We start from the raw sequence: 16237 nt of genomic DNA on the forward strand, positions 1-16237 counted from the left end.
CCTTTACAAGTAGTAGACATGTTGCTTCTTTGGTTGTCTCACCCATATTATCATCATGACTGACACCGGATACAAATTATATTGTACGGTATGAGGAGTGGGCAGACTAATGTTGTCTGTTCTTTCCATGTGCATTACTTTTTTTTTTTTTTTCCTGGTGTTTCACTTTTAAATGCAAGTGGTAGTTTTTCTTTAATGTACAAAGAAAATATATTGAATACAGAATTCAACAATGTTTCTCTTTTCTATAACTCCAGCATACCCTCAAATTCAGGAAACAGAAATGTCAAGATATCTATAGAGACATTGCCTGAGCAACCACAAACAACTGAATTCCACAAGACCGAGAGAAGCAGCTCTCCAAGGTGATTATCTGTCATAAAAAAGGGTCAGTTCACCAACTGATATTTGCTGGCACCTGCATTCCCAGGTCTTGCTGCTGGCTACAACCTTGGTGTTATATTGTATGTTCACTTCAAATACAAGTAGTATTTAGAGGTTATTCTTTTAATTTCTATTCTCATCTCGAGTTAATGCATGTTGCCCTCAGTAGAATGTTGTGGTGTCATTGATTGTCAAAGACACTACAATGCACTAACCCAGCACACCTCCAATGCACATGCTTTGGAGCTCATCACAACGCCCTGTAATGCAGCATACACGCGACCGGACTTTCCGGCAGAAAAGGTCCGATGGTCTTCCCAATGGAGTTCCGACCAAACAGACTTGCCCACACATGATCACACCAAGGTCCGTTCATTTTGAATGCGATGATGTACGACAGGACTATAAAAGGAAGTTCAATAGTCAGTAGCCAATAGCTGCCCTTGCATCGTATTTGGTCCATCGGACCAGCATACAGACGAACGGTTTTCCCGATAGAAATTGATTTGGTCAGAAAGATTTGAGACATGTTCTATTTCTAGGTCCGTTGGAATTTTTGAAGAAAAAAGTCAGATGAAGCCCACACACAATCGGAATATCTGACGGAATGATTCTGTCTGACCTTTTCTGCCGGACCGACCGTGTGTAAGCACCATTACACGCGACTGTGCATCATGGTGCGCTGCATTGGAAAGAATGGTGCATGTCCCTTTTTTTTTTTGTCTATTCAGTTGCTTTGGCAGGCCATTCATTTAAATAAGCTGCCTTAACCCAACATAAACATATGCTTATGTGCGAAATAATGTAAGGCACTGGAACAAACAGGTGTCAATCCAGCCCATGGTACAAATATATATAGTGTATACATGATTCAACAATATTTCTTTTTTTCTGCACCTACAGCATAACCTCAAATTCAGGAAACAGAAATGTCAAGATATCAATAGAGACATTATCTGAGCAACCACAAACAACTGTAACCCACAAAACAGAGAGAAGCAGCTCTCCAAGGTGATTATCTGCCATATTAAAGGTTCAGTTCATCAACTGATATTTGTTGGCACCGGAGTTCCCAGATATAGTTGTCTGCAACGTTGCTGTAATGTTGTATGTTCACTTCAAATGGAAGGGGCATTTAGAAGTTGTTGTATTAGGGTCTATTCTCATCTTGCCACAATGCGTTTTAAAGCATGCTGCCTGTGCATTGTGGTGCACCACGTTGGAAAAAATGCTGCATGTTCATTTTTGCTGTATAATCTGGTGCTTTGGTAGGCCATTATATGAGTAGACCACCTTCGTGCAACGCATGTTTATGGGAGAAATAACATGCGTTAACACAAGACAGTGGAATGGACAGGTGTCAGTCCAGCCAAAGATGCAAAGAAATATAGTGTATGCAGAGTTCAACAATGTTTCTCTTTTTTGTATCTCCAGCATAACCTCAAATTCTGGAAACAGAAATGTCAAGATATCAATAGAGACATTATCTGAGCAACCACAAACAACTGAAACCCCCAAAGCAGAGAGAAGCAGCTCTCCAAGGTGATTATCTGTCATATTAAAATGGTCCGTCCACTGTTAGCACCTGAGACCCTTGGTGCAGCCCCTATCTGTAGTCATGGGGCAAATGAATCTAGGATGGAAAAGGACATGGGGGTCATGGGGGTCCTAGTAGAGGATAGGCTCAGCAATGGCATGCAATGCCAAGCTGCTGCTAACAAAGCAAACAGAATATCAGCATGCATTAAAAAGGGGATCAGTTCCAGGGATAAAACGATAATTCTCCTGCTCTACAAGACTCTGGTCCAGCCGCACATAGATTATGCTGTCCAGTTCTGGGCACCAGTCCTCAGGAAAGAAGTACTGGAAATGGAGCGAGTACAAAGAAGGGCAACAAAGCTAATAAAGGGTCTGGAGGATGTTCGTTCTGATGAAAGGTTGCGAGCACTGAACTTATTCTTTCTGGAGAAGAGACGCTTGAGAGGCGATATGATTTCAATTTACTGGTGACCCCACAATAGGGATAAAACTTTTTTTTTTGCGGAAGGGAGTTTAAGAAGACACGTGGCCACTCATTAAAATTAGAAGAAAAGAGGTTTAACCTTAAACTACAGAGAGGGTTCTTTACTGCAAGAATGTGGAATGCCCTTCCACAGGCGGTGGTCTCAGCGGGGGGGCATCGATAGTTTCAAAAAACTATTAGATAAGCGCCTGAACGACCACAATATACAGGGATATACAATGTAATACTGCCATATAATCACACGCATAGGTTGGACTTGATGGAGTTGTCTTTTTTTTCAGCCTCCCCTACTATTTAACTATGTATAGGAGTTCTGGTCTTATGAACTACAATATAAGCTTATAAGCTGGGGGATTGATTTGTGCCCTTCTGGAGTCCCAGAATGATATAAAAGAACTCAAGACACCCATTTATCACCTCTCCCAACTTAGTTTTTCCTAAAAACTCAAATGTGTTTTTCAGGCCTAGTCCACGTTCCAGAGAAAGCACCATGACAACCACAGAATCTAGATTCCGAGTTCCAGAGACACTTGAAGATACAATGCTGCAATCAAGCCCCAGCAGGTATGGATCATTCTGTTATCCTTATTCTTTCAGAGGTCTGTGATACATTCAGGGAAATGTGAAACAAAATATAATCAGTGCATATATATACTCAAATACCTGCAAACAATATAATGCAAGTTGGTTTTTCAATAACCTTCAACTAGGCTTATTGTGATTGCTGCCAACACCTATCAGAGTGTATCCAAATGTAATTCTCAAATAAAATACAAACTAAAAAAAATAGTGTAGCGCAACCAATATTAAAACACATTTACTATATGATCAAACCCAATAATGTGAAAATTCCACCATTGTGTAAATCTGGGTGATAATTTATAAAAATATTCAACACCTCTAGCTGGAATGCCTGCTCACCTCCAAATGTTGACCCAACTACACAGTCCCAAACGCCTGATAGTATGTCTCTCAGAATGCCATGGGATAAATCCTCCTCTTGGCATCCCTGGACCATGCTGACCTCCTCTTGGGATCTCAAGCAATCATATATGGCCATAGAATAACATAGTGCTCTCTTTTTTTGAATATTTATTAAAACTACACAAAGGCATTAAAATACTTGCATAAATATGTGAGAAACATGCATATCATGAACTGTCCAGGTTGATATAAAAACGAAAGGTCAACCTGCTAAAGAAGCTCAACAGAGAGCATAATGCGTACAGGTGAGGTGCTGTTATTCAGGATGTTTTTTTAATTTTTATTTCAGCGTGGAGAGCTGATGATATGCATGTTTTTCATGTATTTCATTTATGCATTTTAATCCCTGTGGGTAGTTTTAATAAATATTAAAAACAAAGAGCACTCTAGTTTTCCCTTGTTGTTCTATGGCCATACATGATTGATTGAGATCCCAGGAGGGGGATCAGGTGGTCCAGAGACCCCAAGTGGAGGATTTATCACATGGCATTCTGAGAGACATAGTATCGGGTGTTTGTTACTCGGTAGTGGGGTCAACATTTGGAGGTGAGCAGGCATTCTAGCTAGAGGTGGGGGTCACTGAAGTCACTGGATATCATGAATTTTTAATACTTTTATGAACTATCATCCAGAGTTGCACAATGGTCAAATTTTCACATTATTGGGACTTTTAATCATATAGTGAATTTGTTTTATATTGGTTGCGCTACACTAGTTTTGTTAAGAAGCAGAGAAATGTCTGCCTAAACTGTCTAAACTCATAGCAACACAATCAGTTACTATTCTCTGTACCAGTATAGGATCACCAAAAATGGTTCCTCTTATACAGAGGAGTATGTGAAGGAATGCAGTCTATAGCTTGTAAAAAGTAATTTCCTTGGTTCGTAGAATCATCTCATTTGTACAAAACTATAGCATTCCACTGAGTAGAGTCTTCAACACCCTCGCTTGCAGGTCACCCCTTATTCAAAACCCCATCTGGAGCCATCCAGTATAGCTTCTGTGGTGGTTCGAGAGAGGTGGTGGAAGACATCTGAGTGTTTACAAAGCGTTGTTTGACCTTCTTTTGAAAAGAGGTCAAATATTTCTGGTGAATTACAATTTATTTTCTTTGGAGGAGAAAGTGAAGAGCATGTTTGGACTTTAGAAGAGCTTTGCACTTATCACTTTAAGGAGTGTGTCACTTTGTTTGGACACTTTTGCAATGATTATGGACACTGAGATTGCAAAATAAGCACTTGTTTTTTTTTGCACAATCATTTGATGTTTGGTGCACTTTAAATAAGTGTAAATGATTCCATCTACTTGAATAACACAGGCATTTTGAGCGCTGCTCAGAATTAAACAAAATTTGGGAAAGTGTCAGTTAATGTATTTAGCACAGCAGCTGGACTTTTTAATAAAGCATAATAAATTTTTTGTTGTATTTGCACAATTATTTTGATGTTTGGTGCACCTTATTTACATGAGTGTAATCACAATTTCTGAATGACATAGGAATTATTTTGCCCCATACACACGGTCGGACATCCCGACCACAAAATCCGTCAGATTTTTTCAGATGGATTTTGGCTAAAACTTGTGTTGCATACACACGGTCGCACAAAGTTGTCGGAAAATCCGATCGTTCTGAACAAGGTGACGTCAAACACGTACGTCGGGACTATAAACTGGCCAGTAGCCAATAGCTTTCACCTCTTAGTTTATTCTGAGCATGTGTGGCACTTTGTCTGTCGGAATTGTCTACACACGATCGGAATTTATGTGATCGGATTTTGTTGTCGGAAAATTTTAGATCTTGCTCTCAAACTTTGTGCGTCGGGAAATCCAATAGAAAAAGTCCGATGGAGCCCTCACACAATTGGATTTTCCGACAACATAATCCGATCGGACTTTTTCCATCGGAATTTCTGACCGTGTGTATGGGGCATAAGCGCTGGTCATATTTTAATAATAAAAAAAAAAAGTTGTAGCTCATTGTAACGCAAGCTTGTTTATATGCTGTGCCTGTTTGAACCAGAGTAAAATACAGCTGTGCTTTGTTGGATATGACTTTTAGGACAGTGATAGATTATAATCATGCTAATTGCTCATGAATGTTTGTCAGTTCCAGTGAAATGTACACACCATAGGTGTGGAATGCCCCTATACTTGTATATTTGCTTTTTGAGCATTGAGTATTTTGTAGGGACTGGAAACTTTCACTAGGCGTGCCTTTAAAGCTGCCATTATAGTGTTACAGAAATGTCACTAAAGCCAGTTTATAAAGCAAATAGTATAACTGGTTTTTAGGTTACATTGGCATTTTACATTGCACACTTTTACGGGGTTTGCTTAAATACTTTTGACATGACTGTTTCATTCTGTTAAATGAAACCTGTCACTGTGTTAGTATTAGATTGCTTCTGAAAGTGCTAGTTGCCTGGCTGTTATTTTGACCAACTGGCTTCAGTTGTTTGCAACAATGGCCCAAAACAAGGATGCAGATTAGCAAAGCCGGATTACAGCCAGAATGTATCTACATACCTACTTGTTTTGGATATGGATTCAAAATTGAGACAAAAAGCCAGAATATCTAGGGCATCCAACATTTAGTAGGAGGGAGGGACCAGCAATGGCAGACTCCATGGGGTTGATTTACTAAAATTAAAGAGTGCAGAATCTGCTGCAGCTGTGCATGGTAACCAATCGACTTCTATCTTTAGGCTGTTCAATTGGGCTTTGACAAAAGAACCTGGAAGCTGATTGATTTCTATTTTGCACTGTCCAATTTTAGTAAATCAACCTCCATTTGTTATGACAGGATCTCTTTAAATATAGCGAACAACAATAGTAATAGACAAAACGTTTCAGGCTTAGATGATGCAGATACCATTGTTCAAACAAAATATTTTATGTGCCCTTTATATGTGGCATAGTTATTATCAGAATACTTGCAATAATTACCATTTGCACTGTTAAATATTTTGCTGTTGCCATTTAAGGTACTTATAGTTAGCAGAAAACATCTACCTGTTCTAGATACAATCGGAGAATGTTGATTCGTAGGCCCTACACAACAATGGAGGGCATTTGGACCCAACATTTTTAGAAGCAAAGTTCATCACCTAGGTTGGATTGTATACAGCTGATCCCCATTGCTTTTCCCAGTGCAGGAGATGACTATAGAGTGCTTCCTCTCTATAGGCACAAGCATAATGTATATGTTAACATTTGCATCTGGACCATAATCTCTTATCGAAAAGATCTTTTAGTAGTTGGATTGTGAGGGTATGTAGGTACTTTGAAATTAACCTGTGGCCAGTCCAAAGAAATTCAACTAATTACTTTTTTTTTTTTTTTAGCAAGCAGTAAAAGAGCTTAATGACAAGTTCTCACTAATCTATGTAGCTTCAAGCACTGCAGAGAAATTCATCATGAAACTTCACAGCAGAGGCACTGAAGTTGTTCAAGTGCTTAACTCATCAGCCTTTCAGCCTTCTAATCTCTAATGTAAAGCCATAGCAGGAGTTCTGGAAGGGAAAGCGGAGGAGCTGAGTTGCTGGGAGAAGGACCTGGACACCTTCAGTACTCCTGCTATGAACTTCGATAAATTGCACCACAGTGCCTGAAGCTACATACTGTTTCATAGTGGGTAAGGTTGAATAAAGACAATAGTCCATCCAGTTCAACCTGTGTAGGTGTATGTGTGTCAATGTCAATAATCATTTCCCATATCCCTGTACATTGTGCTCACTAAGATGCACATCCAAGAGTCTTTTAAAAATTTCAACTGTGGCCCTGTGTTCTCTTACACTCCCTGAGACTGAAACGTTTTTACTTCTTTCTTTTAATATGCAAATACTTGAATTCACATAGCCTCGCCACAGGTTCACTTTAAGATACTGATCATCATTTTGGAATATATGCAGTGTGGGCTGTGGACAGAAGTATCTTTTTGTGTTGGATCCCAGATCTGCCACCATTTTAATGCAGGCAGTCAATCAGACTTCTAATTCCTTTATGAGGGAGTTGATTGTGGTCATCTCTGGCTAATAATGCACCCTTGTTATGTAAAATGCATATTGCATATCTGTAATATTCTATGCATTCACCCAAAATATGTGTGGGTAATACTCTCGAAAAAAGTGTTGGTTGACCTCAGATCAAGAGTCTGAAGTTCATTATGTGTCAAGGGAGATGACTGGCCCCAAGACAATTTACTTGCATTTTGACATATCTAGTTAGAGGTGGGTTGTCCACATTCCCAGCATGTTTCTGGCTGGCGTGGTTTGTTTTTTGTGAAGGAGGAGGCCACTACCAAGAACCAGTTCAGCCAGAATTCTGTAATATAGTGTCTGATAAACCTTCTTAAAAATGTTTATCATATGTTATTTAGCTTAAAGGCTCTTTCACACGTGCTTGCCCATTTTCACGGACTCCGCTTGCTTAGCAAGGATCACTCCATTGATCCCCGCTGAGCCAACGGATGACAAGTCTATCTCTGCTCACTGTGCAGAGATGGAGCTGTCGGAGCCCTGCTCTCCTTTATTGGGAATCAGAAGAAATTGGCTCGGCCTGTCTGTTTTCATCAGATCTGATCCACCAGACGGATGGAAATTAGGGTTTCCATACATCTGGATTTAGCGGAGAAGATCAGATCGGATGTGTGAAAAACTGATCTGAACAGTCCGTATGTGTGAAAGGACCCTTAGGCCCCTATCATACGTGCAGACCGTTCAGGCCTGCCTGTCAGTTTTTTTAGGTGGACCTGAACGGACGCTCCATACAGTTCTATGGAGCGACAGATGTCAGCAGTAACATGTCTGCTGACATCGGATCCGCTTAATTCAGACAGATGGAAACCCTATTTTACATTCATCTGGCATATCGGATTGGATGAAAATGGACAGGCGGATCCCTTTTCATCTGATCCCCCATAGTGGAGAGCAAAGATCTGACAGATCGGTCTCTCCAACGTGAGCAGAGATGGACCTATACTACAAATGTATACAGCGTAAATTCTTTATCCGACAATAAAATATGAAAAAATTATCCTACAATATTTTTTTCAATTTAGTAATACAGGTTCATGTTGTATGAACATCAGTATTTAAACATGTTTTTCAAAAAAAATTGTAGTAGTTGATACCAGAACAGTAGGTTAAGGAAGATCTCCCAATGGAGACATGTCCTAATGTCATGCAGGGACGGGTGAGCAGCCTGGAACCAAACTGTCAGACCTTTCACCCAAACCTGAACGCCTGTCACATTAGGACAAGAGACTGCAGGGGAGATTAACTAAAACTGAAGAGTGCAAAACCTGGTGCAGCTGTGGTGGCCAATCGGCTTCTAACTTCAGCTTGTTGAATTAAGCTTTGACAAAAAAAAAAATGGAAGTTGATTGGTTACCATGCACAGGTGCACCAGACTTTGCACTCTTTAGTAAATCACACCCTGTCTTGTCTGTACATAGGGAAACATGGGATGCCTACACACATCTCCAGCTGCATAAATAAGGCGCTTCTTCATGCACTCGTGTGAATGAGGCCTTCGATTATGCAAAGTGATCATTTTGATCAATAAACTACTATTTTTATTGCAGAAGATCAATTGGCCATGACAGAATATCCAACTGATTGGAATTAAATACATTTTTATTTTTGTATAAAGCATTTTTTCTTAAGCAATATATCATTTGAATCAGTGATTAGTTGTTCATTGTTGTGTGTATGGCAAAGAAGGATATGTCATCGATGATCTGCTGGCTCCAACGTATCCTAATCAGCATAGCTAAACTTTCAGATTCACCCTTCCAGAAATGAGATATGGCCGTGTGCTATGCTAATATGACTACCTAGTTATACATATCCCTGTACTGTTCACTGGAATAATGCAGAGAGATGCCAATAGCATCAAGGGAGTGTGAAAGAACGACTTTGTTCATAACCCATAGACCAATCATATTCTTCTCTGCACTGGGGATAAGCTATGAGAAACCAGAACAATGCTTCTTTCTCATGCTTTGATAAATGGAGACCGATGCAACTTAGGTTTTCCAAACCAACCAAGGGGTTAATGTAGAGTAGGGGCCTGTGCACTCTTCTCCAGGACTCTTCTATTCAGTTGTCTCCAGCTTGTCACCAGTGATTAGGAGTCTGCCCATCTTCCGCTGTTTCGCTGTCCTTCCAATTACTCTACCTCCTGTGACCCTCTCACATCATCCTGGAAACAGGAAAAGAGAAGATTCCAAACACTGCAGATTATTAAATAACTTCCGTCTGTTTACTGGTTGACATTGACATAATGCTGGGGATATAGGAAAAGTGTCATCTATGGTTTGCTATTTTGCAGCATTTATTATGCAGAAGTAATAAAAAAAAAAACGAAACCTAAAAAAAATGTAAGCAAAAAAAAAGAGCTTATCTATAACTATTCTTAAAAATGTTCCCTCCTACCTGCTCCTACCTATCCTGCCTGTCGCTGGATCATGGCCAAAAAAGGTCTGCCGATCGGTGATCTGGTGGAGGGGGGCACACCCCTGTTAGAATACAATAGCACAGCAGCGGATTGCTATACCAACACATGGTTAGTACAGAAGCTCCTCTGAAGCTGTCAGCTTTTTTTTCATTCAGCCCTGCTGGGTTGAACGAGAAAAAGCTACTTGTGTGTACTAGGCTTTAGTGTATTTAAATCTGCTAGGTCATCTAACACTCCCCTCCCCCCAGACTGACAATGCCGCTGTCCAAAGATGCCCCCTGTGCTCCTTTAATCCAGAGTGGGGGCACTCTAATACAGGAGGTGTGTGAATGGCCAGATCACCAGGTAAATACAAAGGGGGGAAAAAAAAGCCAAAGAAAATGAATGCAGCTTTACTGTACTAATAACTCTTTATTTTAAATTGAGATAAAAAAAGACAGACATGTTTGAAGGCCAGTCTGCACGACAACCATGGCTGCTTCCATAGACACAGTGGACAAATGAGTGTAGACATGAAGATATGGGGAATTGCTATTTACAGGATTACCAGGTTAAAACAAATGGGAACAAGGTTGGAAAACAAGAGAACCAATGCAGCCACCAGCTGCTAATCCGTGGTATGCTGGATTTACAAAATATTTGTTTTTGGGTTTAGATACACTTTTTAATATTGAAATGAGAACTGTTCAGTATAAAAATAGTGTTAAGACAAGTATTTGTTACATGTATTAAGCATATGTTAGGTGGGCACAGAAATTGTGTAAAATAGTGGAAAGTACTAATCTCAGCTGCAGACCTCGGGGCCTTGGGTTGCTGAGATATCAGCGTTGGAGGTTAGAAGTTTGATCTGTTTTTTTTTTTTTGCAAGCAATAATGCCTTTGACAGCAAATTAAAGTTTTGTGGGTGGTTTCTGCACCCTTCCCTCTCGCTAGACCTGTTCCTATACACTCTGTGGAGCACCATAGACAGTGGCAACTAAAGATGGTCAGATCATGCCCACTTGTCCAAACTCCTTCCTTTTTGGTATAGCTATAGAAAATGGTAGAGAAGTTGTACACCTTAACACTAGGATATTGGTGTATTTTGAAATGGTGATATGTTTTCCCCCTTGCCCCTCTATCGCATGCCTCACTGTGTATGCATGTTACCAGAAAAATCTTGTTATGGGTAGGTCTAGTGTCACCTATAGTGATTTTTCTATGTTCCAGTGTGAATCAAGGTACAATCTCCAAAGTTTAACCTCCTGGAGCTGCCATGGCAATAGTTATTTAGGTAGATGGCTTAATGGATACAAGCAGAACTATAGCCAAGACATTAATTACTGCATTTCTCGACCTATAATGCCCACCTTCAATTTAAGAGGGAAGTTTCAGGAAAAGATTAATGAATAGAATAGCGCAGCACTATTCTATTCATTAATCTTTTGCTCCTTGGGTCTGGATAACCTCTTTCAGTGCATGCAGCAATATCCACCTTCCCCTATCTAATTGGTTGGCGCAGAGATATTTTACTTTACTATTTAATTTCAGGAAAACCACCAAAATAAACCACTTTGAAAATAATGGTCAGTGCCCATCAATGCAGCCTGATCGTTGCCCATCTGCAGGCTCAATGCAGCCTGATCGTTGCCCATCTGCAGGCTCAATGCAGCCCGATATGCGCCCATCTGCAGCCCGATATGCGCCCATCTGCAGCCCGATATGCGCCCATCTCCCATCAATGCAGCCTGATGCCCGTCTGCAGCCTCACCATCTCTCCTGCAGGAAATCACCAAACCGTCACCTCCTGTTTACTCGACTCTCAGTTGGCAGTCACATACACAGTCCCGCCCTTGCCATCGGCATTGGACCAGATCCTTCTATTGACAGAACACTGGTCCAATGCCGGTGACAGAGGCGGCACTATGTGTGTGACGTCAGACTGAGAGTCAAACGAGATGAGGGCTTGGTAATTTCCAGCAGGTGAATGAGATGATTATACAGGAGATGACGGCTCAGTGAATTCTGGCGGCACTCGTCCCCCTCCTTCCCTTCTGAGGTACACTATCGGCGAATAACACGAACCTGTGATTTGCCCCCTATTTAAGGGGGGAAAAGTGTGTTATACGCCGATAAATACGGTATATAGTTGGATTTAATGCTTGTGAACCCTTTACCTGTTAGAACAACCCTCTCAGGTTAAAATAGAAGTGCAAGGCAAAACATTTGTACATAGATATACTGTAGATTCTAAATACCTTTTTATTTTTTTTTTCATAAGTGATCACATAACCTCTGTTCTCAACTGCATAACGGGCTAAGGCCCCATTCACACCTCAGCGTTTTGTAGCCTGAAGCTCCAAAACGCTGGAGGGGGAAAAAAATAAATTATTCTCTATGGAGATGGTTCACATCTCCACTCCCAAACACCTTGTGCTTTTTTTGTCGCTTGAATCCGGCAGATTTGGGTGGTTTTGGTGCCCCTGCATTCCCATAGAAATGAATGAAAATGCATTTTTGCGTGATCTTCTGCTCAAACTTTTCTTTTTTTCTTTTTTTTTAAAATAAAATAGTAATAATATATGAATAAATTAAATGTAAAATACACAAGTACAGTAACTAAAAATCATAAGTAAAATAAATTAATATGTAAGAATGTATTAATACATAATATTATAATAATAATAAATAATTTAATAATAAATATTAATAATAAATATTAAATACATTATTAATAATAATATTTATTATTTTTGTGTTAGGGTTAGTGTGTTTTAGTTATATATTATTATTTAATTTTTTTTAAGGGGTAAAGGTTAAAGTTAAGAGTTAATTATTTGTTGTTGCTTGGTATTTATTTATTTTTTATTTTATTTATTTTACATTTATTTATTCATGTATTATTATTCATATAATAATAGAATAAAAAATAAATAAAATAACAATAACCCTAACTCCAAATCCTAATCCTAATCTAAACTGAACTCGAACCCCTTACCCTAACGAAAAAACATTATAATAAATGAATAATAATAAAAGAAGAAATAAAAGCTAATGGAAAAGCTAAGAAAGCTGAACTACCGAGGAACAAATGATGCAACAGATAATAGTTTTCTCTATTGGCTAATAAAAAAACGCCAATGCCCAATAATGCGGCATAAAAATGCCGGAAAAACACTAACGCTACGATCAGGTGTAAATGCAGCCTTATGCCGCGTACACACGAGCGGATTTTCCATCTGAAAAATCTTGGATGGTTTTTCCAACAGAATTTCGCTAAAACTTGGCTTGCATACACACGGCCACACAAAAGTTCTCTGAACTTTTTAACCGTCAAGAACGCGGTGATGTACAATACTACGACGAGCCGAGAAAATGACGTTCAATGCTTCCAAGCATTCATCGAATTGTTTCCGAGCACGTGTAGGAATTTTGCGCATCGGAATTGCTACAGACGATCAGAAGTTCTGATTGGAACTTTTTCCGACTGAAAAATTGAGAACCTGCTCTCAAACTTTTGCTGACAGGAATTCGGCCAGCAAAAGTCCGATGGAGCATACACACAGTCGCATTTTCCAACCCAAAAACTCTCATCGGTCTTTTGCTGGCTGATTTTTCAATCGTGTGTACGCAGCATTAGAGATGTAGGGGAGGAGATGCGGGGTGGGGGGGGGGGGTGTCAGCAGGAGGCAAAGAAAGCAATACCACTGATCTTCACAGAGAGGAGCTGTGCAGGGGGGTGCCAGCACAGGTCTTGGCCATTGGAGGACAGGCAAGCTGAGCTCCTAGCACAGCCAGAATACTGACCACACTGGGAAGGATGTCCAGCAAGGTCAGTTTGCAATAGGAATGCAGAGGGGCTGGCAGGATCACCAGGTATTTCACAAAAAGGAAGCAATACAAACAAAACAAATCCTTTTTTAGCATAATACATGGTATAATGGGCACATATCAGGAATATGAAATGTTGGGATAACAAACACATAAAAAATTTAATAATGCCTTTATTTTAGCAGGGCCATTTACAGTTCTTGCCTATCCTGGAGTCACTGTTCTGGAATTAGCAATGGCTCATGAGTGTTCTATCAGAACCTAATCAAAGCAGGTGTATTGGTTCACGACACAGACCCTTTAAATCAATATTGTATATAACATGGTTGATGGTTACACAAGTACGTACATACCATAGATATTATTTTAACATCCATTATCTTTGAATTAGATCCAGCTCACGTACTACAGTCACCACAACTCGCTCCACAGATCCTGTATACACAGATTATCTAGAAGACCGCAATACCAGATCAACACGGTAAGAGAACAGCATTCATCTGTATATAAAGAAGTCTATATGAAGGAATACCATTTTTAAAATACTTTTACTATGAATTAAATAATGTATTTGTAATCCAGTTAGTACCTATGCATAATTAAGCAATTAACTTATGAGTTGGATTGAACTTCAACCATTTACTCTTCCATATTTGTATACCTCCTATGGCCTTATAGCTTTGTTCTTACTTATGATACTGAGGCAGTATTAGCATGGGTGTAAATTCTATTGTGCATTAGATCTCTTTTCTACAATACTAAAATAATTTTTCCCATTAAAAATAATATTTTTTTTTACAAATAAAATAAACTAAATAAAAATGTAAATAATTAGCATATGATTAGTAATTTAAAAAGAGTAGGTAAAAAATATGTAAGGGTTGTAACCTTTTCTTAACACACTGAAAAAAATCCTTTGCTATCTGTAATTAGAAGTAAGGCCAGAAACCCAAGCGTAGAGGGTGCACATACATTCATAAAAACCCGACAGGGGGCCTAAGTTCTGACTGGACATAGCTTTGGCTGTTCCTGGTAGTGTCAAAGCTTGCCTGCTCCTTCCTGCCTTCTCCCCTCTTATTGCCCATTGAGGTACCCTACCATGGTGATGGGCCCATAGGAAATAATGGTAACTTGGCATTGGGACAGAGTGGGGGCATCAAAATATTCTAAATCTCAAGCTGGATTTACTGAACAAAGTAATTTGCGAAGTTAACCTTAACATGAAAAGCCCGTAGTGGAAGAAGAGAAGATTACATAATGTATGGCCTGCCCTAGTCAGGGACAGTAGTGCCTGAGGCTGCAAAATGATCACTGTATATATAGTACTGCTTACCGCAGTTTTGCCAAATTCTCTATAGAGTAAAGCAGGCCCTACGATATGACCATGGGTGGAAGGAAAGAAAAGAGGTTGATTCCCCCATCAACCTAGTCAATGTTGATGCGGGAATCCCTACCGCAGCACTATTGTGTTCTGCCAGCCTTCCCTGCCAGGAGAACACAGTGCAAAGTGTTCACTTCAAATAGTTTGGGAAAAACCCAGCAGGTTGGTTGTACTCAAGTGGATTGATGGAGTGACTTGTGAACAACCAGGGTGCCCATACATGGATTGAAAATCAGCAGGTCCCTGCTGAAGCAACCAAATTTCGATCCATGTATGGCAGGCTTAAAGTGGACCTTCTGTCATTTTTTTTTTCAACTTTCCATCTATTAAATCTTCTGCCCACGTTTTAACTTTAGATAGTAGTCTGCCAATAAATACCTTATACTTCCTGTTTTCTTGTTGGGTCATTAGCCTAGACTTATGACATCATGCACATCTCTTCCTCCCTCTCTCTTGTGAGAGTTTGCCAGGAAGGGAGGGGGGAGGAGTCGTTGGAGGGCCATTGAGAGCTGCAGAGCTGGAGGTGTGCCTCTGTGTGTCGGTGTAAATCCAGGAAGTGAACAGACAGCAGCTTCAGCTGCCCACAGTTAAAATGGCTGCAGCTAGACTTGCTGGAGGGAGATTTCTGCAGCATATTTGGCAAGTACAGAATCACAGTATACTGTATATAAGGAGGGAAGCTTCAGAATGGCAAAGATGTTTTTATTACAAATTATGTGAGCAGACTGCAGTTCCTCTTTACAGCAAAACAAGTCCTGAATGCTATAGCAAGCCTGTGATTAGGTATATATTCAATGTCAAGGAGAAAGGATAAAATTGCAAAAGGGCTTTATGGGGATGACTAGATTTCATTGTTACTATTGTTCCCATTGAGATGTTTTTTACACATACACTAGAGGCAATTTGGTCAGATGCCAGTTAACTTTCTATTTTCAGAATGTAAGAGAGAACCCATGCAAACACTGGGAAGAATATACAATCTACAGGAAAATCATAATTTGTATGGAGATTGTATGATCTCCTTTTGTTTGCATGTTTTTATTTTTCCTAACTATAACTATCCCATGAACCTTAGAGCTGTCAGACAAGAATGCCAGTCACTTATCTACCGCTTTCTAAATATTACAATTTTGATTTTGTTGTTGTTGCATGGATTCTTTTCAAAATGGAGTAATATTTCTTCTGTAACTTTTTAT

At 39.7% G+C, this 16237-nt stretch overlaps 1 protein-coding gene across 6 annotated transcripts in view; it reads left to right on the forward strand.

Annotated features, from left to right (window-relative positions):
* ZNF185 (zinc finger protein 185 with LIM domain) overlaps window positions 1-16237 on the forward strand; it is a 199465-nt gene that overhangs the window by 146770 nt on the left and 36458 nt on the right. For all 6 annotated transcript variants that reach the window (XM_077450315.1, XM_077450407.1, XM_077450665.1 and 3 more), the window contains 5 exons: window positions 258-365; window positions 1288-1395; window positions 1819-1926; window positions 2870-2971; window positions 14052-14141. In XM_077450315.1, coding sequence (XP_077306441.1) covers window positions 258-365; window positions 1288-1395; window positions 1819-1926; window positions 2870-2971; window positions 14052-14141 — 516 coding nt within the window. The remainder of the gene's footprint in view (window positions 1-257; window positions 366-1287; window positions 1396-1818; window positions 1927-2869; window positions 2972-14051; window positions 14142-16237) is intronic.

Source organism: Lithobates pipiens, unplaced genomic scaffold (genome assembly GCF_037356315.1).
Source record: "Lithobates pipiens isolate NorthernLeopardFrog02 unplaced genomic scaffold, aLitPip1_a1.2 Scaffold_1, whole genome shotgun sequence".
Taxonomy (NCBI): Eukaryota; Metazoa; Chordata; class Amphibia; order Anura; family Ranidae; genus Lithobates; species Lithobates pipiens.